This window comes from Azolla caroliniana, unplaced genomic scaffold (assembly GCF_043228905.1).
Source record: "Azolla caroliniana isolate FFs.n. ecotype wild unplaced genomic scaffold, voAzoCaro1.0.p SCAF_8, whole genome shotgun sequence".
Taxonomy (NCBI): Eukaryota; Viridiplantae; Streptophyta; class Polypodiopsida; order Salviniales; family Salviniaceae; genus Azolla; species Azolla caroliniana.
The window spans coordinates 6,354,821-6,381,546 of NW_028230443.1; the positions used below are offsets into that span (position 1 = coordinate 6,354,821).

Below are 26,726 nucleotides of genomic sequence, written 5' to 3' on the forward strand. Positions count from 1 at the left end.
GATGGTGAATGTTAATTATAAACATGTCTTAGATGGTTGCCATGTGTCAATATCACCTTTTTGCATATATGACACTCCTTACCATAATTGTACATCACAATCAAGAAGAACAAGTCCCAAATATCTCATGAGATATGCACTTTTAATGTCTAAGGTTTCTTGTCCATGTTTCTACATAGTTTTTTCTACTTTCTTTCTCCTCACATAACCACCACTCCCTGGTGTTTTGGAGCAACTAACCACACCATCACACCTCTCTTTCAAGCCTTTTCCCCATGGTCAATGAATGAGAACTCGATAAGTGTCCTTTTCAAGGTCAAACATAAACAACCTATATGAATGTAGGTTTTGCTATTGACGATTGCACTATCTCAACAGCACATGAACTCACAAACTCAAGGTTATAAAAACCTGAGTTTTCAACCACCATGCGAAAGGCTTCCTGTCCTTTTATTAGAAACAAGAAACCTAAATCATGTTCAATAGCATCAGATTTCAATCCAAAAGATGGTGTTAAATAAACATACAACAAATAAGTCTAAAAGAAACTGCATTAAAAATTGGGATACCTCCAAGGCTTGCCAAAACCTTTTCAAAGTTGAAACATGATAAACTAAGGATTGTACAAAAACAAAGAAAGTAAAGGTTGCGGTGACCATGGTTTGTTACATTTATATACAAATAGTGCTATCCATTTTTTAATAAATTTCAAAATGTTTCACTTAATTTTTTCGTCAAAATCCGCCACTTCATGGTATAATTAAGAGAAACAATGGTTGGATATCGAATGTAATTACACAGATGTTCATGGGTATAGCACATGTGTCAAGGATTACCACACTTCATGGTATGATTAGGCGAAGTAATGGTTGCATATGGAATGTAAGTGTATGCAATCGCCATGGTTTGTCATATAAATGTCATGAAGGATAAAAGCATTGTATTATATGAATTCATCGAAGAGTGGTAATCATACCTTAGATGTCAAGAGACGAGAGGCCAAGCCAAGTTATAGCCATGTGGTCTATAAATTCTACTATCAGGCCATGTATCCTCCACAATGAATCCTCTACTCGCCTCAGTCCAAGCCCCATTATCTTCAACCATTTCCGCTAGCATGAACCTCATCTTTCTAGGGCTATGTGATCTCTCTGCTTCTTCTTGCACTTTAGTAGACACAACCAAGAATTCATCTATAGTGAGCAATTGATTGAACCTTCCATCCTCTTGTTCAATCACAACTGGAGATAACCATTCTAGCTTTGGCACGATGTACCATTTGTTGCCATTGTGACTTCGACTGTGGGCAAAGTCAAGAAACCCACTACACCTAGTCCACCATCCCATCCAATGATCTACATTGAGCTTAGCATTTTTATTAATTTCATTGGAAACATTCACAAATGACTCTGTATAAGCCGACTTGGAAGGTTTACCATACTCCGTATGAAGCAAATGACACCACAGTTCATGCTCATAGAACAAGTAACCTTTTAAGAGAGCCCGTGGCGAGACTTGTAGACTTCTTGCATGCTTTTTATTACTCTGTTCTTCAACTTTGCGGTTATGACCCATTGAGGGTGGCACAAAAAGCTTCCATAGCATAGATGCTGCATGGTCATTGCATGCTAGGTCAACTTGCTTCATTAATCGTGCTTTCCGATCATATAATGTCTCTCCAACATGTGGACCTAAAAAACAGCCTAGGAATTCATTTCTGTGCAAGGTTTCCTTCATTGGGAACCTCACCTCTCCATCAATGATTTGACCTTTGAAAGTGAAATTAGACTGTACGGGAGCTGCATCTAGGGGGAATTCACTTAATGAACTTTTCCATGCAGCACAACATGGAGTTTTTATTCCAAAAATCTCCCATGGCCCAGCATACAACAAAAATTTGACAGAAACTTCCCAATGATATATCCTAGTTTCTTCATACACTTCACAATCATCACATAAGTCTGAAGATCCACTCTCGAAATATATAGAAATTTCGTTGACTGTAGTTTCTTCCTCAAACAGAAAATCAAACTCACCAATTGTATGAACTCGACTTTTGCCATATTTCTTGTCTATTATGATGTCTTTTTTAGATTCATTTTTCTCATCCTCATCAATCAGTTCTTCATCCTTTGTTATTAACCTTTGAAATTCTTCACAAGGACTTCCTGCATTCAATTTGATAAGTACATGTCCTCCTATTTTTTCTGTCATCAATTCACTTAGTACTTTGCCCTTGTTTGGTATTTTGAGCTTTGATGCTTGATGAGATGGTCCAAAATACTCCCTATGTGTTACCTGTTGAGATGTTAACAAATTCTTCACACGTGCCACAGGTGAGAAAAGCAGAATATATTCAACACAACAAGCAAAATGATCCCCTGCACAAAGCAGAGATATGAAATTTATAGACTACATAGCTACACGAAACTCATTGAACGGAGTTCATCAAAATATCATATACAAAGAAACACTTGAAATAATCCTCTTACCACTTTGATGTAGAAGAAAATTCAAACCACAATCATTCTGATTTACTAGCACCAAGGAGAGTGATTTTATCATTTTCCTATTTATTGGTAAGGTTATACCAGACATTAACAATCAAGTGTTATGATAACTTGCGATATGTTAGGAACTCCAAGCATAACCCACATTTTGAGCCAAGCATGATGAAGAACTGGTGGTCTGGACTATATATCAACTTGGATGCCCCTAATACCATCATCTCGTGCACAAGGGTTACTATCTCAATCGGTGTGTAATGATGCAATATAGACACACCAACCTTGATAATTTGATGGTGTACGATGGGGGCTGATATGTGGTCAAACATATTGTACTATATCAGTGCAATACCATGCATGTTTGTCATGTGTGCGCAACATATTAGATATCCCTTGGTGGATATTGAGATCAGGACTTCATGGTACTTATTTCAATATCTTAACTGCCTAGACTATACATCAAGGTCACTTTGATGCCATTGTCTAGCATTGAAAGACTTGTAATTGTCTGAAACTGTAAAATCAATGTGCAGCTAGGCAACAGCTTTAGCATCAACCACCCTACACGGTGCACAAAAATTGTCACAGATATTCATGATCCAAAGTCCGCTTATAATTTGAATGAACTAGTTATCTTCAAAAGAATATCAGAAATATACTGATGATCTTCTTACATTTATAGTCAAAGTAGGTAAAGTTATTTAAAAAAATTGCAAATTGAATAAAGAGAGAGAAAACCATGTTTTCTGGATCCTCCATGCGTGGGGAAGATAGTGGCAGATAGGGGAGAGTTGATCGCAAATGAAGCTATGGAGCTCTTTTGAACAATTAAGAGTGAAGCTCTCCCTCATGACTGCTTACAACCCAGAGGCCAGCGGGAAAATAGAGCGTGGGCATGGACCCGTAGTTAAGGCAATCATCAGAGCTTGCAAAGTACAAGTCAAAGATTGGCCCTGGTTATTGCCTTATACCTTGTGGGTCAACAGGACCACCCACAGTTCAGTGACAGGCTTCATGCCAGCCGAGCTCGTGTATGGACAAAAGTAAATGATGCACGTCGAAGAGACAATCACGTCATGGGTAGCGATAATGTGGGAGAGCTTCACACAACAAGGATAAGACAACTCGAGAGAAGGCTAGAAGGTTTGGAGTTGGCATTGGGAAAGTTAGAAGTTGTTAGGCTCAAGTATAAGAGCAGGTTCGACAAGACGCACCGACTACGTCCCAAGAAGATCGAAGGTGACTATGTGATCAGGGGGTCTTGAAGGTGAGACATCTTTATCGGAAATAGGAGATTCTGAAGCAGCTAGGATTTCAACCATGAACTCAGGTGAAAGACTAGAGTCGTCCAACTGAGACTCCACAAAATGAACATCCCTAGAATTAGGAATGGTGTAAGGGTTAGGAGTGATGTCAATAGGGCTGAGGAATACTCAGGATTCACCTTAGTATATGCTCTTTAGATGCAATAGTGGAGCTATGGTAGAAAAGATAGGGAGAGAGCAATAGTTGGAGGGGATCTGTATACATATCTGATGTTGTGCTTTAGGTAAGCACTTGGTGAGTACACTTGCAGGGTTCTGTGATGCTGCAAAAGAAGCATGCAAAGCCTATTAAAGTCAAAGGGGTAAAGCCTACAGATATAGACCAAGATTATTGGCAAGAGTTGAACGAGCTAGTTGCACATGACAGAGGGCACACCCATGTCAACTCACCTGATTGAGTTCAATTCCATTTTCAGCCAGCTAGTTGCCTTAAAATTCATCATTGGTGATGAGTTTAAGGTCACGATTTTACTTTGCACCTTGCCAAAAAGTTGGGATACTTTCAGGACTGCTATGAGCAATTCAAATGTGATGCTTCTTTATGCCGATGTAGAGAGTTCTCTACTCATGGAAGAGATTCGGCAAAACAATGCATCAAATAAGTCCTCTAGTGCGTTGCATACTAGGGGTAGGTCACAGCAAAGAGGCAAATTTGATAGTTATCGCCTTAGTAAATCACGTGGTAAAGATATAGAATGCCATCACAATGGCCAAAAGGGTCATCCTAAACATGATTGTTTCAAATGGAAGAAAGAGAAAGGAAAGGGCAAGAAGATAGATGATTGCATAGAAAGAGAAGAGAGACATTCAACCAAGGAAAAGCAATGCTAAAATTGAAGATAAATGTAGTCACTCATGACAGTGATAGTGGAAATGATGTACTCTTTGTCTCTTCATGCCATAGAGAACATGCTTTACTTGCAAATACGGATGGTGACATGCACACTTGGATACTCGAGTCCGGTGCAGTCCGGTGCTTCTTTTCAAGTCACCCCTAATCGTGAGTGGTTTTCAGATTACACAGGGGATCGACATGGTGTTGTCCATCTTGGGGACAACTATGCATGTGAAATTGCAGGTGTGGGATCCCGAGAAAAGAAAAATAGTACGCAGCAATGATGTTATCTTCCGGGAAAATGGCATGCATAAACCACCTGAAAAGACCAAGGAAGTACGTAGAGAAGAAATACCTTTTATACAGAAAAATGTGCACGCTGTACAGCAGCAAACACCTGCTGTAAATTTACCTGCAAATGCAGAAAATGAGGCTGGAAATGATCAGCCAACCTTTGCCCATAATGATGAGCCACCAAATGTGCAGGAACGGCTAGAACACCAAGCTGTTAATGCTGATTTGCAAGCTGAAATGCCTAGACAGCGAGTTGAAAATGATGATTTGCAGGCTCAACAGCTACCAAACAATGAGCATTGGGTTAGGAGATCATCTAGAGTTACTAGACAGCCTGACAGATTTGTTCCTGATGCAAACAGTGTGGCTGATTATGACATGGTGACTGATTGTGGCGAACCGTCTTGCTTCAAGGAAGCAATGGACAGACAGGACAATAAGAAATGGTATAAAGCCATGTGGTCAGAGATGGAATCTCTTGAATAAAATGACACTTGGGCTTTGGTGCAGTTGCCTAAAGGGCAGAAAACACTTCAATGCAAGTGGGTTTATAAAATGAAGGCCATTTCTGATTCCTCGCCAAAGTACAAAGCAAGATTGGTTGCAAAAGGATACAAGCACGAATATGGAGTTGATTTTGATGAGATCTTCTCGCCCCTGTAGTCAAGATGACTACATTAAGAACCATTTTGGGCTTAGTTGCAGCTAAAGATATGGAGCACATACAGGTGGATGTGAAGTCCGCCTTTTTACATGGCGATCAGCATGAAGACATATATATGCAGCAGCCTGAAGGTTTTGTGGCTAAAGACAAAGAGAAAATGGTTTGTAAGCTCAAAAAGAGTTTGTATGGGTTGAAACAAGCACCAAGAGAATGGCATCATAAATTTGATACATTAATGCAGTCTCAAAGTTTTCGTAGAAGTCAAGTGGACCACTGCTTGTACACCACGAAGGCAGGAGATGGCAGCCTGATTATCTTGGTTTTGTATGTTGATGATATGTTGATTGCTGGCAAGGATATTCATGCCTTGGATTCATTGAAGCAAAGCCTTCATGACAGCTTTGATATGAAGGATTTTGGTGATGCAAATCACATCCTTGGCATGCGAATACTCTGAAACCGCTCAAACGGGGAACTCTTTCTATCTCAGCAGGAGTATATCTCTAAGGTTTTGCAGCATTTCAATATGGAGAGGGGGAAAACAAGTGGGGTTCCATTGCCTTCATATTTGAAACTCAGTGCAGAAAACAGCCCTATATCTGATGATGAGAAGGCTGAAATGGCCAAGGTTCCATATGCTTCAGCCGTTGGCAGTTTGATATATGCGATGGTTGCTACATGCCCTGATATTGCTTTTGCAGTGGGAGGGGTTAGTAGGTACATGGCAAATCCCGGCAAAAAGCATTGGGAAATGGTGAAAGGTATTATGAGATACCTCAAAGGCACAAAGGACTTGTGCATTTGCTTTGGAAAGCAAAAGGCATCTGTCGTTGGTTTTACGGATGCGGACTATGCTGGTCACGCAGACTGCAGAAAGTCTATTTCTGGGTATGTGTTTACTTTCATAGGAGCAGTCTCTAGGATCTCCAGGCTACAGAAGTGTGTTGAATTGTCTACTACAGAGGCAGAGTATGTTGGTGCCACTGAGGCATGCAAGGAGGCTTTATGGCTTTCATATCTAGTGAGAAATCTTGACATTAAAGAGTTACCTATTCTTCATTGTGACAGTCAGAGTGCTATCATGCTAGCTCGGAATCCCGTCTTTCATGCAAAGACGAAGCACATACAGGTGAAGTATCACTTCATCAAAGATGTACTTGACAGCAAGAACATTGAGCTTGTCATAGTACATATAAATGATAACCCTGCAGATCTTCTCACGAAGGGTCTTCCAGCTGTCCGATTTGCTCATTGCTGACAGATGATGGGAGTTGGATAGATGTATGTAGTTCAGCTTTGTACGTACTTGGACTTAGCTGACTTTCTTCTTCTTCTTCTTTTTTCCTCACGGCACATTGCCTTTAGGTGGGAGGTGGTTGGGAATAAAGGGCCATCAAGCCTTTTATTAGTGCACGAGTGTGAACGCACACGTAGCACATTTTGACTTGTATATACATGTATATATCTAAAAACCAAAAAAAAACGGTACACTCTTTGTACCCAACACAGTGTGCATCTCTCTCTCTCTCCCTTTGTCTCTCACTCAGACTCTCTCACTCTTTGGTTGACCTAAACCCTAATCCTCATGCTGCCCTTCAGATGCCTACATAATAGCTTTACTAGTCTATAAGGAATCTTAGCCTATGACCGACCCCCTTGGAGAAGAAGTTGAGGAACTACACGTGCGGAAGGATGCGAGAGAGCATGATTATGGCTATGGCTATGCGAGATGCTCGTGTTGCTGATCTATCTGAGTTTTCATCTTCATCCTATTCAGTTCATGATCTGTACTATCTTTCCATCTATGCAAATCATTCTCAAGAGAATGCATCTCATGTTGCCATCTCTCACCCTCTTCTTATATCAATGTGGTAAAACCTTCAATACATCATCAGTTCACCCAGCAAGCTTTCTAAAGCATTGGTCGCAGCCTCAGGATCATGGTTCAATCTTCCCTTCTTTGAAGCCTTGTTTCTCATCATCAAACTTGATGTCTTATTCAAACCTTGGCTATTACACAGGCGCACACATATTTCATCATCTTTCATATATTGATACATTGTGGGAATTGCATCGATTTATAATGCAGTGTTCCAAGGGGAAATAAGACGAGAAATCTATTGATGATCATCAATCTGAATTTTCTGCGGTATCAAATGGAGCTTCCCGGATACCACAGCCTATGCAAACAGGAAGTGATGCTGATGAGGAGGAGGTAGATATAGGTGATGACATGCCTGCTAAGGAGTTTCCTCCTATCGTTATCGAGAAAGAAACGGGTGCTAACGCAAAGAATAGCAATTACAGTATTTCAAGTAGTGGTTCTGGGTCTTCCTCAAGCGATTCAGTTTCTGGGAGTGATTCTGCGACTGATGATGGACGCTCTCCTAGGACAGCATCCAAAATCTCCTCTGCAAATAAGGTCTGAAAAACAAAGAGAGAGAAACCTCTACCTCAGATTGGATGTGAAAATTTGCATCTTTGCATCGTGAAAATTTGTGTGTTTTCAGTCTAAAGTGGATATTGATACTTCAATGGGCTTCATGAGAATTTGATTACTGATTGTGGTGGAGGCTGAAAGTGCCCTTCCTTGTGGAATGTCCCCACCGCTGGTGCAAGAACCACTTGCGGGTTTGAATCCGATTGGCTACCAAAGAGGCAGAGCCCCTGTCTATCCGGATGATGGGTTGAAAAGACTTGTAAACAAGTGGATTCCTCCTCTAGATTCAAGAAAAAGAAGGAAAAACAAGGACAGTCAGACAGCCGACCGGAGAGGGAGACGGAGGCGAACAGCCGGATAGTCGGTCCGACAATAGACGAACAAAGACGAAGGGCTGGACAGGCAGGAAGATATACAGCAAACGGCACGCCATTTCGTAGTTGCCAGACCATGGAGACGACACGCACACAAAAGAAAAAAGAACAACATCAAAAAACCAATGGAAACAGGAGGAAGAACCCGCACCAGCCACAAGATGGGGAGCTAGAAGTAGGATCAACATGAACAGAAACCAGCAAACAAAGTGGCCGAGATAGATGATGTAAAGAAGAAGAAAATGAAGATAAAAGAGGCAAACAGAAGAAGAGGAAGATAGAGGAAGAAATCCTAGAAGGAGACAGAAAGAGGAAGAGAAAAAGCAAGACGGACAGAGAAGAAAGAAAGGATTTACAAGAGAGAAGGAATACAGGGGCATACGAATAATTTCACAAATTGGAGGGCATCAACAAGAAAAGAGAGGGCCATGCGAGGAATTTTAAAAACTGAAGGCCATCAACACAATTTTTAAAAACTTGAGGGCAAGCAATAAAATTCCAAAAAATCAAAGGGCATCAATAAAATTTTGTAAAATCACGATAACTCACATAAAATAAAATAAAAACACACACACAACATTGTAAGACCTAAAAGAAAGTACCAAAGTTACCATGTTAGGGGATGTTCCGACCGAACGAGAGGTTCGTGTTGTTGAAATATAAGTTTGTGTTACGCGTGTTCCAGTCAAGGGAGTTCCGACCGTCACGATAGGAGATGACCGAGGGGGTTTTGGTCCAAGGTCCAATGTTCGTGTTTATTAAAGGCATGTGGGTTCAGCCATGCAAGGCACTGTCCCACCAGGCGTGTCAAATTATTGTGTTGTCTCTGTCGACCGACAAAGGGTCGGACGTCTTAATCACTAAGTCGTCCTATCAAGAAGATTGTGGTTGGAGATGGAATGTTTGTCGACTAGGATAAATGCTTACTCAGAACATCACACAGACATTAATTACTCAAACTTGATTAATTAGATTATGGCATTCGATTATGATCGACTGTTAGTTATAAATATAATCTGTGTAATAGAGAAAACGAATCAGAACATCCGACACAGTAAGTACTCTAACTACCAAAATTATATTATTAAACCAAAACAGACTGATGTTGATACAATGCTCTTGGCCCCTTTTTATAGGCAACCTGAGAGACTTTTCCAAGATAATACACTTCCCTGTTTGGCAAGAACCTACAGTTACAGTAGCTGTTCTATTTTCTAAATTACTCTATTTTCTACTTTGGCAAAAATACAATATCGATTACTATCTTTTCACACTCTTCCAACTCTGACTCCAACTCCTCCTATCGACCTTTACATTTCGGGTAGCCAACCAGCTAGCAAAAACAGTGGTTGTATTTACAATCTTACTTTAATTTTTCGCCAATGTTTACACATGCCTAAGTGCACCACAGCAAAGCCGATTATATCTATCAAGTGTATTAAGTTTTGGTCCTATAACCTTCAAGGTATTCATGGACATAAACACAAATTTCATTTTCTTCTCTCATATTTGACATTTGAGGACAATAATAAACCTTTCTATCTCTTTCTTTTCACCCAAACAAGGTTTCAGCCCACTAATACATGGTTTCTTTCTAACCCTCCCCAGGATGTTTTTTCATCGTTCAAGCTCTAATTAAAACAACATACACATTTACTACGCAGCATGAACTGGCAAAAAGGCAAAGAAAAGAAAACGTTCTTCGAATTTTTTCAAGGAATATTCTTCCTGGATTTAAGGCATAGGTTAGCTTGGACCTCTTTCAAAAATAAAATACCACATTAAAGGAGACATACCTAGTCTTCTATTGTTTCTTTTTGTTTCAAACCACTCTTTGACATGGTCCACCTCAATTGTAGCAAGCCATTTTGCAGAGTCAGACCAGTTTTTACATCCTCCACCAATCAAGTCAGAGCAAACCATCGGAAGCTACAAAAAAATGACACACGTCAAGAAGAATCTTAATTCAAGTTAGATGTAAGGTGAATTTAATTGTGCAGCATGCTACCAAATTCAATTCTCACTATATGTACCTCAAGAGAGTCAATAAGTAATGGTGGGCTTGAAATCACCATACCAAGATCTCTAAGAAGTCTATTCATCAAGAAATTGTAGATAAATTGTAAGAAAATGTGACAACCATTTAAAATATAGAATATGCTCAATAATGTGACCATTTAACAAGTATATCACCAAGTCATAACAAGAACTACAAGAAACTTTAAAGAAACATTTTATGTAGTCAACATTAGAATGGTTTGGTATGTCTGTAACTTCAATTCACATTACAAGGGGCTGAAATGAACTGCACCTTTAAATTGCAGTCATAATTCCTAATTTAATCTTTCAACCCAATCTTAAAATTGTGAGCGCTCCAATTATGGGTGTTGGTAAGATCATTTTGAATACTGTTGATGGTAGTTCTTTCACCTTGTCAGATGCTTTGTTTGTGTCAATGATCAAGAAAAATTTGTTGTAAGTTTCAGCTTTGGCCAAGCTTAGCTTGGTTGTTAAATTTGTTGTTAACATGTGAACAGTCCATGATCTGTCCAATGGCAATGTTATTATTGTTTCTGCCATTTAATGCCGTGGGTTGTAAAAGCTCATAGATTATAAAATATCTATAAATGATTCAGCATGGGCAATACAGGATTCTCATGCTATTTCAGATGCAAAGGTTTGGCATGCACGCTTTGGTCATTTGATTTTTGCAAGTTTGCTTCACCTGCAGAAATCTAAAATGTTGTCCTCCTTGCCTAAACTTGAGGCACCTCGAAAGCATGTCTATAAAGGTTGTATTTTGGGAAAAATGCAACGTTCATCCTTTCCAATAGACGGTTTAGTTAGAGCTACGCAGAAATTGCACCTTGTTAATAGTGATGTTTGTGGTCCTATGCAGACACATTCTCTTGGGAACTATCTTTATTTCGTGACTTTCATTAATGATTTTTCCAGCATGCATGGGTACATCCATTGACGGCAAAGTCTGAAGTGTTTATGTGCTTGAAACAATTTCTAGCTTTGGCTGAAGACTTGTCAGCATGTAAAATGGGCACCCTCAGTTCTAATTAGGAGGGGTTGTTGGGTTTCTAGCTGAACGTTGTTGGGTTCTTGTTTTGAGCACAAAAGCTACCCCACTTTAGGGTTATGAGAGTATTTATAGACGAGGGGAAAAAACCTCCTAAAGAGGGAAAAAATGTCCTTATAATCCTAAGTGTGTTCACACACATCATTGTTGTAGGTGTGTTCACACACACCATGGTCATCAGTGTGTTTACAAACATCACTACTGAAATATATCAACAAATCCCCCTTGGGAGTGATGCGGTGAACAAGGAGTTGGCACTCATGGTTATTGAAGTGCGAAGCTATGTGGACAAAGATCAATCCACAAATGAAATAGGCTTAAAGATTTTCTAAAAGCTTCAAACTTCTCCGTAGACAGAGCCTTTGTGAAAAGGTTTGCAATGTTCTCCTATGTGGGGACATGAGCCAAACTTATCTCCCCAACAGAGAACCTTTCCCTAACAAAAAGCTTCAAACTTCTCCCTAGGCAAAGCCTTTGTGAAGAGGTCTGCAATGTTCTCCTATGCGGGGACATCAGCCAAATTTATCTCCCTAGCGGAGAAACTTTCCCTGACATAGTGATAATGCACCTCAATGTGCTTAGTGCGACCATGGAACACAGGGTTCCTCGCAACTGCCAATGCGCTTTGACTGTTAGTGAAGATGGTGGTGGCAACATACTAACCAACACCCAAATCAGCTAAAAGGCATCTAAGCCACACACACACTCAACTGTAGTTGTGAAAGCAGTCCTATACTCAGCCTCACAACTGGAAGTGGCCACAGTAGGTGTTGGGTTCTTGTTTTGATATACCCATGCATGCCTGGAAAAGTCATCATTGAAAGTCACGAAGTAAATATAGTTCCCAAGAGAATGTGTCTGCATAAGATCACAAACATCATTATGAACAAGCTGCAATTTCTGTGAAGCTCTAACTGAACCATCTTTTGGAAAGGATGAACGCTGCATTTTGCACAAAATATAGCCTTCACAAACATGCTTCCAACGTGCCTCAAGTTTGGGCAAAGAGGACACCATGTCAGATTTCTGCATGAGAAGCAAACTTGCAAAATTCATATGGCCAAAGGTGCACGCCAAATCTTTGCATTTGTAATAGCCTGATAATCTTGTATTGCACATGTTGAATCATTTATAGATCTTTCATAATCTATGAGCTTATACAGTCCACAACATAAAATGCCAGAAGCAATAATAACATCGCCATTGGACAAATCATAAACTATACACCTATCATCAACAAATTTAACAACCATGCCAATCTTGGCTAATGCTAAAACTGACAACAGATTTTTCTTGATCCCTAGCACAAACAAAGCATCTGACAAGGTGAAAGAACTACCATCAACGGTAGTCAAAATGATCTTACCAACACCCATAATTGGATAAGATGAGTTGTTGGTGCAGGTGACAATATGCCCTGTTGGGGTAGGCTCGAATGAAGTGAAGAAATTGCATTGCAAGGTAATATGTTTGGTTGCCCCATTGTCCAAGTACGAAACATCTTATTCACAACAGACTACATTGTTCAAGTAAAGATGGGTCAAAACTACAAACAATAGTAAATGCCCATTCTTCATCTACACAAGATTTGCAAACTCTAGTTTCGGTGCAGAGAATTCTGCAACAACCAATACTATCTCTTTTTTCTTTGCCTCTTTTGCAGCCAATTTTGGACAGTTCTTAATAATATGATTAGTTCCTTTACAGTATTTACGAATCAATTTTTGTTTCTGGTCTTGTTTTTTTTCGTTTACTTCTGTTGAAGTATTAGCAAATCTTTGCTTCCTAGCTGATGAATTCCATTTACCTTTGCCCTTTTGACTAGCTAGGAAAGCTTGATCTGCTACACGCATAATAGACCTGTTTTGCCTAGACTGATCTTCCTGTATAAAACAGAAACTAACTCCTCTAACGATAAGGCATTGGGATTACCATTGATCATTAAACGAAGAGTAGAAGCAAAACTTTGACATGAATCAAAACGAAGACCATTTAGAACGGTTTGCACAAGAGAACTATCTGGTATCATTTTATCAACAGAAATTAATTGTTCCTTTAAGTCTTTGATTTTCGTAAGAAAGTTGTCCATAGAATCACCTTCGTTCATGTGCTCATTCTCCAACTGTTTTGGAGATAATCAACACGAGCCTCATTTCTTGCTTGGTACAAAGTGGTAAGTGTATCCCAAGCATCCTTTGTTGTCTCGCAAGAGCGAATATGGGGAATAATGCCACGTTTCACAAACAAAGCTACTAAAGCATGTGCCTGAGCATCTTTGCCATCCCAACGAAGTTGCTCTGCATTTTAGTACAATAAAAACTGTAGCATGAGCATGAGTAGGATGATCAACATCCTCGATAGAATCAATACTATCGACGTTTGTGTTCTCAACAATAGGGCGTTTTTCAACCCCTGAACCACATTCCACAACTCTTTTGCTACTAATACATGGCGCATCACATAAGCCCAGAGAGGGTAATTTGTTCCATTCAATTTATCCTCAACAACAAGCATCCAAAATACATCATTGATCTCAACCATGGACATTGACTCAACACATTTTGATGCAAAAAAATGGACTGCTAAATGAATAGAAGGCAATAACGTACCTCTTTGACTTAGAAGTTGAACCAACGAAGAGAAAAGGAAGAAAATCTGATTTCTATGTAGCAACCACACAGAAGAGGGTTGTAGGAATGTTGTAGAAGACTCGCGGAGGCTTTTAGTAGGATTGAATCAACTTGGAAGCAAATAGAAAACACAACTAAAACTACGTAGAGGAAGAAAACATGCAGAAATTTGTTTTGCAGAAGCAGAAAAATGCCACCATATACAGCGCAGATGAAATGCGTATGGGAGCCGTCGCCTTGCTGTTCGCTCATTGCATTGCTGCTCAAACGTCGCTTACTTGCTCTGATACCACTATTGGGTTCTTGTTTTGAATCACAAAAAACTTTTCCAGTTTAGGGTTATAAGAGAATTTATAGACAAGGGGAAAAAACCTCCTAAGGAGGGAAAAAATGCCCCTGTGGTTCTAAGTGTGTTCACACACATCACTGTCCTAAGTGTGTTCACACATCACTATTCTAAGTGTATTCACACATTACTATCTGAAGTATATTCACACATATCACTACCAAAATATGTCAACAGTAGGTTGCTTCTTGCTCAACCAAGATATGCATGAAGCAAAAACCACTTGTGAACACACGAGTGTCATTGCAACCAGCCCAATCTAAGTCAAAAAAAACATGCAAGTCTGGACGTAGTCATCCCCCCTTCAGATAAAACAATCTAAGTGGTCGGGTACCCCTTAAGTAGCATAAGATGCGCTTAACTGCCTGCCAATGCTTAACTCTTGGGCAATCCATAAACCTGCTCATCTGAGAGAGAGGAAACTAAATATCAAGTCGGGTTATGCATAAGTAAATCAAGCATCCAGCTGCCTGCTGATAGAGAATAACATCAAATGCATCGCCAACATCATGAAGGCTCAAACGTAAACCAGTCTCCATGCGAGTGGCAATTGAAGGCAACACGAGCATTAGGGTTTAGGTCAAAAACAGAGAGGGAGAGAGTCTAACTGAGAGACAAAGGGAGAGAGAGAGAGAGATGCACGTTGTCTTGGGTACAAAGAGTGTACCTCTTTTTTGGTTTTTAGATATTATGTATATACAAGTCAAAAGTGTGCTACGAGTGCGTTCACACTCGTGCACTAATAAAAGGCATGATGGCCCTTTATTCCCAACAACAATAGGTTTACAATCTTTAAGACCAAAACGCTACAATAATATGTCAATGTATTTCGATTGACACAAAACTATTCCACCAACTTGAAAATATTGAATGCCCAAATAATGATGCAAATGCCCCAAATCTTGTGCGGAATAGTGCTCGGCCACAACCGAGTCTCACTCACTTCAATGGTGGAAAATAGAAAATAAGACGACACTGAGTATTAACGTGGAAAACCCTAATAGGGAAAAAACACGGGAGTTCTCGGATCTCCGAATAGGATCACTATAGAGGAGAGGTACAACAATGTGAGACTCAAAGGCAACGACCTCGAGCTCTATCTTCACACAATCGGTGGTTACAACAGAAAAGCTCTCTCTCTCTCTCTCTCTCTCTCTCTCTCTCTCTCTCTCTCTCTCTCTCTCTCTCTCTCTCTCTCTCTCTCTCTCTCTCTCTCTCTCTTGTGTAATATCTATTGTGTAATATTTACTTTATTTTGATTTGTTCTCAAAGACGAGAAAACATTTAAGATGTAATCTCTTATTCGGTCTTATAGGCCATTTTGGCCTCTTAAAAGACGTTAATATATCTTTCTTTCTTTCTTTCTCTCTCTCTCGTCTCTTTTCTTTTCATCTTATTTACTTTTATATTTACTGTGTAATATTTACTTTATTTTGATTTGTTCTCAAAGACGAGAAAACATTTAAGATGTAATCTCTTATTCGGTCTTATAGGCCATTTTGGCCTCTTAAAAGACGTTAATATATCTTTCTTTCTTTCTCTCTCTCTCTCTCTCTCTCTCTCTCTCTCTCTCTCTCTCTCTCTCTCTCTCTCTCTCTCTCTCTCTCTCTGCGTACAACGATACAACAGAACAACTACAATGATGATCACTCTAACTACTAACAGTGTTGCCCTAATTATATTTATACTTATATAACTTTGGGGCTATTTACAAATATGATCTCAATGGTCATGTCTGAACATATTTACTAATATGTTCCTATTTGTTGGTTCATACCCAATCCAGCCGACTCCTTCCAAATCCATCCGGTCCGGTTCCTTCCTTCCTCCCGTCTAATCCGACTCGTCCGGTTCTCATCTGGATCCCATCAGGAGGGACCTATTTCCCAACAAATCTGACATCTCAAAAGAGGCATTCAAATCAGCCTTAAAGTCAGCAATGTGTTTCTCATTGGGAACAGTGAGCAACATATCATCAACATACACAACCATGATCAGAAATACATCGTCAACACGCTTAACATATAAGGTGCTTTCAGTTGAACTATTCTCAAAACCAAATGCAATCAAATAGGCATGTATCTTTTCATACCAAGAATGTGGCACTTGCTTCAAGCCATAATGCCTTTCTCAACCTGCACACTTTGTGTTCATGCCCTTTTTGCACCAAACCATGGGGCTGAGATATATACACTTCCTCATGAAGATCACCATTTAGAAATGTTTTAATGTCCAACTAATGTACATTCCGACCATGATGAGGTGCAATTCCACAGATGCTACAAACAGTAGTCATACAGCAGGTGGAAGCAAAGGTCTCATCAAAATCAATGCCTTTTTTGGGGCATAACCTTTCGCAACAAGTCTAGCCTTATACCTGTCAATTGTTCCATCAAGTTTACACTTCAGCTTATATACCCACTTAGTGCCAATGGCGTTCTTGCCAGGAGGCAAGTCACATAAAGACCATGTACCAGTCTTTATAATAGCATGATATTCTGATTGCATAGCAGCCATCCAATTTTCTGAATTTTGTGCTTCATCAAAAGAAACAAGCTCATTCTAATCACAAAGATTAGAGGCAGCCATAGCATAACAATTTGATGCAAAAAAAGCACTATGAGAACCTGAACGAGTACGGTATGACAAAGGAACATCTAATTTGCTATCTTGCAAAGTCTACAACAGCCATTTAGGCACAGTCTTTGCCTGCTCTAGATCAGCCCTCTCATCAGTAAGTGCATCATCTAAGTCTGCATCAGAAATGGAACGATCTGCATCATTATGTGTAGCTTCCAAAGGCTGAGAAGGTGCCTCAAGTGGGCCAACACTTAACTGTCCACTTGTAGAATGCGGCAGCAAAGTTTCATACACGTGTCTCGAGCTAACTGATGACAGCCTCAAGCCAGAAACTATGTGGTAAAGCTTGACATTTGACCATACACCTCACCATTTCTATGAGTGACATGTTCTTTCTTTCAGCAACTCCATTCTGTTGAGGGAGGTGTATACAGCAATGTACGTTGATGTTTTATCCCACGTTCAGCCAGAAATGGATTAAAAACAGAAGACATATACTCCCCCCCTCAATCAGAATGGAGGGTGCCCATTTTACATGTTGACAGATGTTCAACCAAAGCTAGAAACTGTTTGAAGCACAGAAACACTTCGGACCTTGCCTTCAATGGATATACCCATGCATGCCTAGAAAAATCATCAATGAAAGTCACGAAGTCAAGATAGTTCCCAAGAAAATGTGTCTACATAGGAGCACAAACATCACTATGAACAAGCTGCAATTTCTGTGTAGCATTAACTGAACCATCTTTTGGAAAGGATGAACACTGCATTTTAGGGATGGGCAATGGTTCGGCTCAAGCCTAAACCAGTTTAAAGCGGCTTAGCGACTTGGCTTGGCTTGGCATGAACCTTGCCAAACCGGTTCAAACTGGTTAAGCCGATTCTTAATAGGTCTTAGTACATACTTAAAAGTTTAAAAGTTAGAACAATTAAAAAATTTAAGTTATAGTTAGAACTTAGATAGTAGAAGGCTGAAGCAAAGAATCGAGTGTCGAGTGTCCGCAGTTGACATAGACATTGAAAAGAGAGGGGGAGTGTGATTGAAAATTAGAATTTTTATTGTCCATAAAGAGGCCAATTTGGACCTATGGGACCAGAGTATACATGTGTTCTTGATATGTGTCTCTTTCCTACAAAAGGGTATTCATACATCATGAGCATGAGTAAGATGATCAACATCCTCAACAAAATCAGTACCATCAGCATTTGTGTTCACAACAACAAGATGTTTTTCCACACTCTAAACCACATTCCACAACCCTTTTGCTAGTAATACATGGCGCATCATATAAGCCCAAAGAGGATAATTTGTTCCATCCAATTTATCGTCAACAAAAAGCATCCAAAATACATCATTGCTCTCAGCCATTGCCATTGACAAAACATGTTTTGATGCAGAAAATAGATTGTTGAAAGAATAAAAAGGAATAACGTACCTCTTTGACTTAAAAGATGAACCAATGAAGAGAAAAGTAAGCAAATCTGATTTCTGTGCAGCAACCGCACAAAAGAGGGTTGTGGGAAGGTCGTAGAAGACTCAAGGAGGCTTTTAGTAGGATTGAATCAATTTGAAGTAGAAAAATGCAACTAAAACTATGCACAAAGGAATAGAAAACACGCAGAAATTTGTTTTGCAATAGGAAAACGCCACCACAGATGGCGCACACGGACTATGGAAGGGGGCCATCACCTTGTTGTTCACTCGTTGCGTTGCTGCTCAAACGTCTTTTAGTTGCTTTGATACCACTATTGGGTTCTTGTTTTGAATCACAAAAACTACCCCACTTTAGAGTTATGAGAGCATTTATAGACAGGGGGGAAAACCCTCCTAAAGAGGGAAAAAATGTCGTTGTAGTCCTAATTGTGTTCACACACATCATTGCCGTATACACCTCTACAAAATGGAGTTGTTGAAAGAAAGAACAGGTCACTCATGGAAGTGGCGAGGTGTATGGTCAAAACTCAAGCTTTACCACATAGTTTCTGGCTTGAGGCTGTCATCAATTAGCTCGAGACATGTGTATGAAACTTTGTTGCCGCATTCTACAAGTGGACAGTTAAGTGTTGGCCCACTTGAGGCACCTTCTCAGCCTTTGGAAGCTACACATAATGATGCAGATCATTCCATTTCTAATGCAAACATACATGATGCACTTACTGATGAGAGGGCTGATATAGAGCAGGCAAAGACTATGCCTAAATGGTTGTTGCAGACTTTGCCAGATAGCAAATTAGATGTTCCTTTGTCATACATACCGTACTCGTTCAAGTTCTCATAGTGCTTCTTTTGCATCAGATTGCATCAGACAGGTATAAGGCTAGGCTTGTTACAAAAGGTTATGCCAAAAAATGGCATTGGTTTTGATGAGACCTTTGCTCCCACCTACCATATGACTACTGTTCGTAGCATCTGTGCAATTGCAGCTCATCGTGGTTGGAATGTACATCAGTGCTAACATATTTTGGTAGTGATGTGTGTGAACACACTTAGGAAAATGATGTGTGAACACACTTAGGATAGTGATGTGTGTGAACACACTTACGACCACAAGGGCATTTTTACCGTCTTTCGGAGGTTTTTTCCCCCTATCTATAAATACTCTCATAACCCTAAAGTGGTTAAGTTTTTGTGATTCAAAACAAGAACCCAACAGTGCTATCAGATCCATTAAGCAAAGTTTGAGCAGCAATGCAAGAGCAAGGGTACGGCTCCCATACGCAGTTTGTCCACGCCATCTATGGTGGCATTTTTCTACTGTTGCAAAACAATTTTTTGTGTGTTTCCTTCCTCTACGCAGTTTCAGTTGTGTTTTTCTTCTGCTTCCAAGTCAATTCAATCCTACTAAAAGCCTCCTTGAGTCTTCTACAACATTCCTACAACACTCATGTGCGGTTGCTACATAGAAATCAAATTTCCTTCCTTTTCTCTTCATCTTCTAAGTCAAAGAGGTACTTTATTGCCTTTTATTCATTCAGCAGTCCATTTTTTGCATCAAAACGTGTTCAATCAATGGCCATGGCTAAGAGCAATGATGTATTTCGGATGCTTGTTGTTGAGGATAAATTGGATGGAACAAATTACCCTCTGGGCTTATATGATGCGCCATGTATTAGTAGCAAAAGAGTTGTGGAATGTGGTTCAGGGGTTGAAAAACGCCCTATTGTTGAGAACACAAACGTCGATAGTATTGATTCTATCGAGGATGTTGATCATCCTACTCATGCTCATGCTACAGTTTCTATTGTACCAAATGCAGAGCAACTTCGTTGGGATGGCAGAGATGCTCAGGCACATGCTTTGATAGCTTTGTTTGTGAAACGTGCCATTATTCCCCATGTTTGCTCTTGCAAGACAACAAGGGATGCTTGGTATACTCTTACCACTTTGTACCAAGCAAGAAATGAGGCTCGTGGTGCTTATCTCCGAAAACAGTTGGAGAGTGAGCACATGAACGAAGGCGATTCTATGGACAGCTCTCTTACGAAAATCAAAGATTTAATTTCTGTTGATGAAATGATACCAGATAGTTCACTTGTGCAAACTGTTCTAAATGGCCTTCCTAATTCATATCAGAGTTTTGCTTCTAACTCTTCATTTAAAGATGAAAGGTAATCCCAATGCCTTATCGTTCGAGGAGTTAGTTGCAAAACAGGTCTATTATGTGTGTTCTAGATCAAGCTTTCCTAGCTAGTCAAAAGGGCAAAGGTAAATGGAACTCTTCTGTTAGCAAGAAGGGATTTGCTAATACTTCACAAGTGAATGAAAAAAAACAAGAGCAAAAACAAAATTGTTTTGCAAATACTATAAAGGAACTAATCATATTATAAAGAACTGTCCAAATTTGGCTGCAAAAGAGGCAAAGAAAAAAGAGGCAGGACTGGTTGTTGCAGAAGTCTCACCACCAAAAACAAAGTCTACAAATCATGTCCAAAATGAAGAATGGGCATTTACTACTGTTTGCAGTTTTGACCCATCTTCACTTGATCAATGTATGTTTGCTATAGAATCATATGTTTGCTACTTCGACAGTGGGGCAACCAACCATATTACCTTGCAACGCAATTTCCAATCTTCATTGGAGCCTGCCCCTATAGGGAATACTGTGACATGCACCAACAACTCATCTTATCCAGTTATGGGTGTTCGTAAGATCATTTTGACTACTGCTAATGGTAGTTCGTTCACCTTGTTAGATGGTTTGTTTGTGCCAGGTATCAAGAAAAATCTGTTGTCAGTTTCAGCATTAGCCAAGATTGGCTTGGTTGTTAAATTTGTTGATGGCAGGTGTACAATTCATGATCTGTCCAATGGCAATGTTATTATTGCTTCTGGCGTTTTATGTCGTGGGTTGTATAAGCTCATAGATTATGAAAGATCTATAACTGATTCAGCATGTGCAATACAAGATTCTCAAGATATTACAGATCCAAAAATTTGGCATGCACGCTTTGGTCATCTGAATTTTGCAAGTTTGCTTCACCTTTAGAAATCTGAAATGGTGTCCTCCTTGCCCGAACTTGAGGCACCTCGGAAGCATGTCAGTGAAGGCTGTATTTTTTTCGCAAATGCAACGTTCATCTTTTCCAAAAGATTGTTCAATTAGAGCTACGCAGAAATTGCAGTTTGTTCATAGTGATGATGTATGTGGTCCTATGCAGACACATTCCCTTAGGAACTATATTTACTTCGTGACTTTCATTGATGACTTTTCCAGGCATGCATGGGTATATCCATTGAAGGCAAAGTCCCAAGTGTCTCTGTGCTTCAAACAATTTCTAGCTTTGGCTAAAAATCTATTATCATGTAAAATGGGCACCCTCCATTTTGATCGATGGGGGGAAGTATATGTCTTCTGATTTTAATGCATTTCTGGCTGAACGTGGGATAAAACATTAGTGTACAATGCCATATACACCTCAACAAAATGGAGTTGGTGAAAGAAAGAACAGGTCACTCATGTAAATGGCGAGGTGTATGGTCAAAAGTTAGGCTTTACCACATGGTTTCTGGCTTGAGGCTGTCATGTGTGCAACATATGTACTTAACAGGTGTCCCACTAAAGCACTTTACTCTATCACTCCATATGAGGCTTGGCATGGCCGCAAGCCATCTGTTGCTCATTTGCGTATTTTTGGTTGTTTGGCATATGCATTAGTGCCTAAACAACAACGCAAAAAATTGGATGCTAAAGCAGTGAAATGTATTTTTGTTGGATACATTTCTGAAAGTAAAGCCTATCGACTATATCATCCACAAACTAAACGCATTCTAGCTAGCCGTGAATGCTGTTTTTGTGGAGGATGCAATTCAACCATTGCTTTCATGCACTACGGAGACATCAGTTAGCTCGAGAGATGTGTATGACATTTTGCTGCCTCTTTTTATAAGTGGACAGTTAAGTGTTGGCCCACTTGAGGCACCTTCTCAGCCTGTGTAAGCTACTCACAATGATGCAGATCATTCCATTTCTGATACAGACTTACATGATGCACTTACTTATGAAAGGGTTGATATAGAGGAGGCAAAGATTGTGCCTAAATGGCTGTTGTTGACTCTGCAAGATAGCAAATTAGATGGTCCTTTGTCATACCGTACTCGTTCAGGTTCTCATAGTGCTTCTTTTGCATCAGATTGCTATGCTATGGCTGCCTCTAATCTTTGTGATTAGAATGAGTCTGTTTCTTTGGATGAAGCACAAAATTCAGAAAATTGGATAGGTGCTATGCAATCAGAATACGATGCTATCATGAAGACTGGTGCATGGTCTTTATGTGACTTGTCTTTATGGTGCATGGTCTTGATGAAAGGGCTGATAAAGAGGCAAAGACTGTGCCTAAATGGCTGTTGCAGACTTTGCAAGATAGCAAATTAGATGGTCCTTTGTCATACCGTACTCGTTCAGGTTCTCATAGTGCTTCTTTTGCATCAGATTGCTATGCTTTGGCTGCCTCTAGTCTTTGTGATGAGAATGATCCTGTTTCTCTTGATGAAGCACAAAATTCAGAAAATTGGATAGCTGCTATGCGATCAGAATACGACGCTATTATGGAGACTGGTGCATGGTCTTTATGTGACTTGCCTCCTGGCAAGAAGGCTATTGGCACTAAGCGGGTATATAAGCTAAAGCGTAATCCTGATGGAACAATTGACAGGTATAAGGCTAGGCTTGTTGCGAAAGGTTATGCCCAAGAAAAAGGCATTGATTTTGATGAGACCTTTGCTCCCACCTACCGTATGACTACTATTCGTAGCATTTGTGGAATTGCACCTCATCATGGTTGGAATGTACATCAGTTGGACATTAAAACAGCATTTCTAAATGGTGATCTTCATGAGGAAGTCTATGTATCTCAGCCCCATGGTTTGGTGCAGAAAGGGCATGAACACAAAGTGTGCAGGTTGAGAAAGGCATTATATGGTTTGAAGCAAGCACCATGCTCTTCGTATGAAAAGATACACGCTTATTTGATTGCATTTGGGTTTGACAATAGTCTAACTGAAAGCACCTTATATGTTAAGCGTGTTGACGATGTATTTCTAATCATGGTTGTGTATGTTGATGATATGTTGCTCACTGGACCCAATGAGAAGCACATTGCCAACGTTAAGGCTGATTGGCATGCCTCTTTTGAGATGTCAGATTTGGGGCATTTGCATCATTATTTGAGCATCCAATTTAGGCAAGTTGATGGTGGAATATCTTTGTGTCAATCAAAATACATTGACAAATTATTGCGGCGTTTTGGCCTTGAAAACTGTAAACCTATTGCCACTGCCATGGAGACAGGTTTATGTTTGAGCCTTCATGATGCTAGAGATGCATTTGATGTTATTCTCTATCAGCAAGCAATTGGGTGCTTGATTTACTTATGCATAACCCGACCTGATATTCAGTTTTCTGTCCCTCAGATGAGCAGGTTTATGCATTGCCCAAGAGTTAATCATTGGCAGGCAGTTAAGCGCATCTTTCGCTACTTGAGTGGTGCCTGGTCACTTGGATTGTTTTATCCCAAGGGGGGATCATTACCTCCAAACCTGCATGCTTTTTCTGACTCTGATTGGGCTGGTTGTTATGACACTCATGTGTTCACAAGTGGTTTTTGCTTCATGCTTGGTAGCTCATGCATATTTTGGTTGAGCAAGAAGCAACATACTGTGGCCACTTCCAGTTGTGAGGCTGAGTATAGGGCAGCTTTCACAACTATCGTTGAGTGTGTGGCTCAGACGCCGTTTAGCTGATTTGGGTGTTGGTCAGTCTTCTGTCATCACCATCTTCACTGACAGTCAAAGCGTAATGGCAGTTGCGAGGAACCCTGTGTTCCATGCTCGCACTAAGCACATTGAGGTGCATTATCACTATGTCAGGGAAAGGTTCTGCGCTGGAGAGATCAGTTTGGCTTATGTGCCCACACAAGAGAACATTGCAGACCTCTTCACAAAGGCTCTGCTCTGCCTAGGGAGAAGTTTGAAGCTTTCCACAAAGCTTTAGACCTACTCCCATTTGTGGATTGATCTCTATCCACATAGCTTGGCACTTGCTTAACCATGAGTGCCAGCTCCTTGTTCACCGCATCACTCCCAAGGGGGATTTGTTACATATTTTGGTAGTGATGTGTGTGAACACACTTAGGACAATGATGTGTGTGAACACAAAAATGATTCATATCCAGCATGACTCACTACAATTCTAGAATGTAGAATACAATTCCCAATGAACATCACTATTAGAGCTCTCATTTTCGCAAATAACGGTTGCCACTTCATGGATGAACTTCCTTGTATTGTTTTTTTTTTCCTGAGAAAAATACTTTAATGATGGATGTCTTGTTTTGCCAATGTCACATGTCTCTATGTTGTAACAATCTTCATAATATAGTTGTTGCAACCACAAGAGTTTAACACTTCTTTGAATCTTTGACAGCATAAACTTCTTCAACATGGATGCTTGAAGAGCTTCCTCTATTCTTATAGCTCAAATGATCAATTACAGTCAATTCTAATTGTCAATGATGGGAGATGTTGGAAGCTGAAGCATCATTCTAATAGCCGCCATAGTTTTCGTTGCCACTATGGCTCTAATGGAGTCCCTCAATGAATCACTAGAATCGATTATATACCTAGTTACTTGAATCTTAATTGTGCCTTATCCCTGTACACAGTTGAAGCATATACATAAATAAGTCACCAAGAAGATCCCAGTGACTAGGTTGACGGAACCCCGTTAGTGCCATGGCAGGGACAACAATTACAGGCAATGGAAGGTCCACATTGCACAGTCATGACGGAGCTACCAGCATCATTTGACTCGTTTACTGTTCATTGCTTTGACTTCCAAAGTCTTGAAAGCTACAGCATGGAATGGATATGACAACAATTCTAACAATTCCTCCCTGAGAATGTCTATAACAAAGGCAGATCAATTGTTCCTTGATGCGCATAGAAGAAAGAAGTACAATTAAACATCTCTAGAAGACCATAATAACCTTTAAGACCTGACAAAGATTACTAAGTGTATGGTTAACAACTCGAAGGTATGATGCCATAGAACAAATTGGAGCGAAATCTATAAGGGGAATTATTAGCAAGGAAGAATTTGAGCTTAGTCGACCATAATTTTTACTTTTATCGGATATTTTAGTGTTGAAACATAGAAAGACCTCATACGGATCACGGTTGTGCCACTGCAAAGGCGGGCAATGCCTGCCCTGTTCTAGTGAGACTGCATCGCCTTTCTCTGCACCACACACTGTTGCTCGTCTATTCTCATTGCTTCCTAGCCGACGATCATTGGCAAGCGAGGGCCATTGTTTCTAATAATAAAAAACTCGATACAAACATGGACTGCTAGTGCATATTACGACATCGACCTCACACACAGACTCGAGAAAACAGCGTAAAGCTTACTTGTGAGGCAGACGTTTGAGAAAGCTCCATGGATCCATGGCGGCGCAGAAGAAGGTGGGTGAGGGGGGGGAGGAGGAGGGTACAAAGGAGCCATGAGTGGGAGACGTCCTTCCAATCCTGTGGAAGGAGCCGGAGCTTTCCTCTCCGGGACGGCATCGCATGTCGGGGAAGCTTGTAGAGGAAGCCATCGCTTGCATCGGTGCCGAGGGACAGAGGATTTAGGGTTTACAGTTCAGGTTTAGGGTTTCGGGTTTCGGGTTTAAGCTTTCTTGGTGTCTGGCTCATGGGGCCGGGTGGCCGAAGGATGGGCCGGCCATCTGCCCGCCCAACCGTTGGAGTCCTTCTATGAGTTAATGAAATTTAGGATATACTTCTTAGCAGGCCATAAAGCGTGATATCGTGTGTTTGGCAAGTGGCATCAAGTAAACGTAATAAGAACGGGCCGATTTTCATTACCCTCTTATTCTTGTAGAGGAGAATAACACAATGATTGTTGAAAGAAGCAGGTGGAAAATGCCAAAGCTATGATTGGATCACTGACCTAAAGGCATCCAACCAGGGTTAGCTCATGATTTTACCTCATTATTTCTCATGCACAACACAATACCCCCAACACCATTTGCCTAAGGCTTCCTATGACACCTTACCAAACAAGTATTGATACAACGCGAAAAACTTACCTATGAACCATTTTGCTTAAATCTTTATACATTAGGTTAGATTCTCGCAATGATAAAT

At 40.2% G+C, this 26,726-nt stretch overlaps 1 protein-coding gene and 1 long non-coding RNA gene across 4 annotated transcripts; one reads left to right on the forward strand and one right to left on the reverse strand.

Moving 5' to 3' along the window:
• Positions 1-535: 535 nt before the first annotated feature.
• On the reverse strand, positions 536-26,243 carry LOC147860917 (uncharacterized). Of its 3 annotated transcripts, XM_087323772.1 has the most exons (4): positions 25,989-26,243; positions 10,473-10,533; positions 10,236-10,368; positions 536-2,381 (listed from the first exon to the last, which is right to left on the reverse strand). In XM_087323772.1, exons 1-4 carry the CDS (start codon positions 26,183-26,185, stop codon positions 985-987), a joined length of 1,788 nt encoding a protein of 595 aa, XP_087179898.1. In that variant the 5' UTR covers positions 26,186-26,243; the 3' UTR covers positions 536-984. The 3 variants fall into 3 exon arrangements, with proteins under 3 accessions (XP_087179898.1, XP_087179899.1, XP_087179900.1); XM_087323773.1 differs by lacking the exon at positions 10,473-10,533; XM_087323774.1 differs by lacking the exons at positions 10,236-10,368; positions 10,473-10,533; positions 25,989-26,243 and adding an exon at positions 2,493-2,760.
• Positions 7,680-8,323, forward strand: LOC147860918 (uncharacterized). Its single transcript, XR_015530132.1, has 2 exons — positions 7,680-8,047; positions 8,136-8,323. It is a non-coding gene; the product is annotated as an uncharacterized LOC147860918 (long non-coding RNA).
• Positions 26,244-26,726: the final 483 nt, after the last annotated feature.

What these genes read in the sequence shown, in the direction of transcription:
- LOC147860917 (XM_087323772.1), bottom strand. Translation starts at nt 26,185, where the DNA reads ATGCAAGCGATGGCTTCCTCTACAAGCTTCCCCGACATGCGATGCCGT. An exon ending in CTCAAACGTCTGCCTCACAA is followed by an intron (nt 10,534 to 25,988) that starts GTAAGCTTTACG and finishes CTTGATGAATAG; the next exon opens with ACTTCTTAGAGATCTTGGTA. An exon ending in AAGAAACAATAGAAGACTAG is followed by an intron (nt 2,382 to 10,235) that starts GTATGTCTCCTT and finishes TGCTTTGTGCAG; the next exon opens with GGGATCATTTTGCTTGTTGT.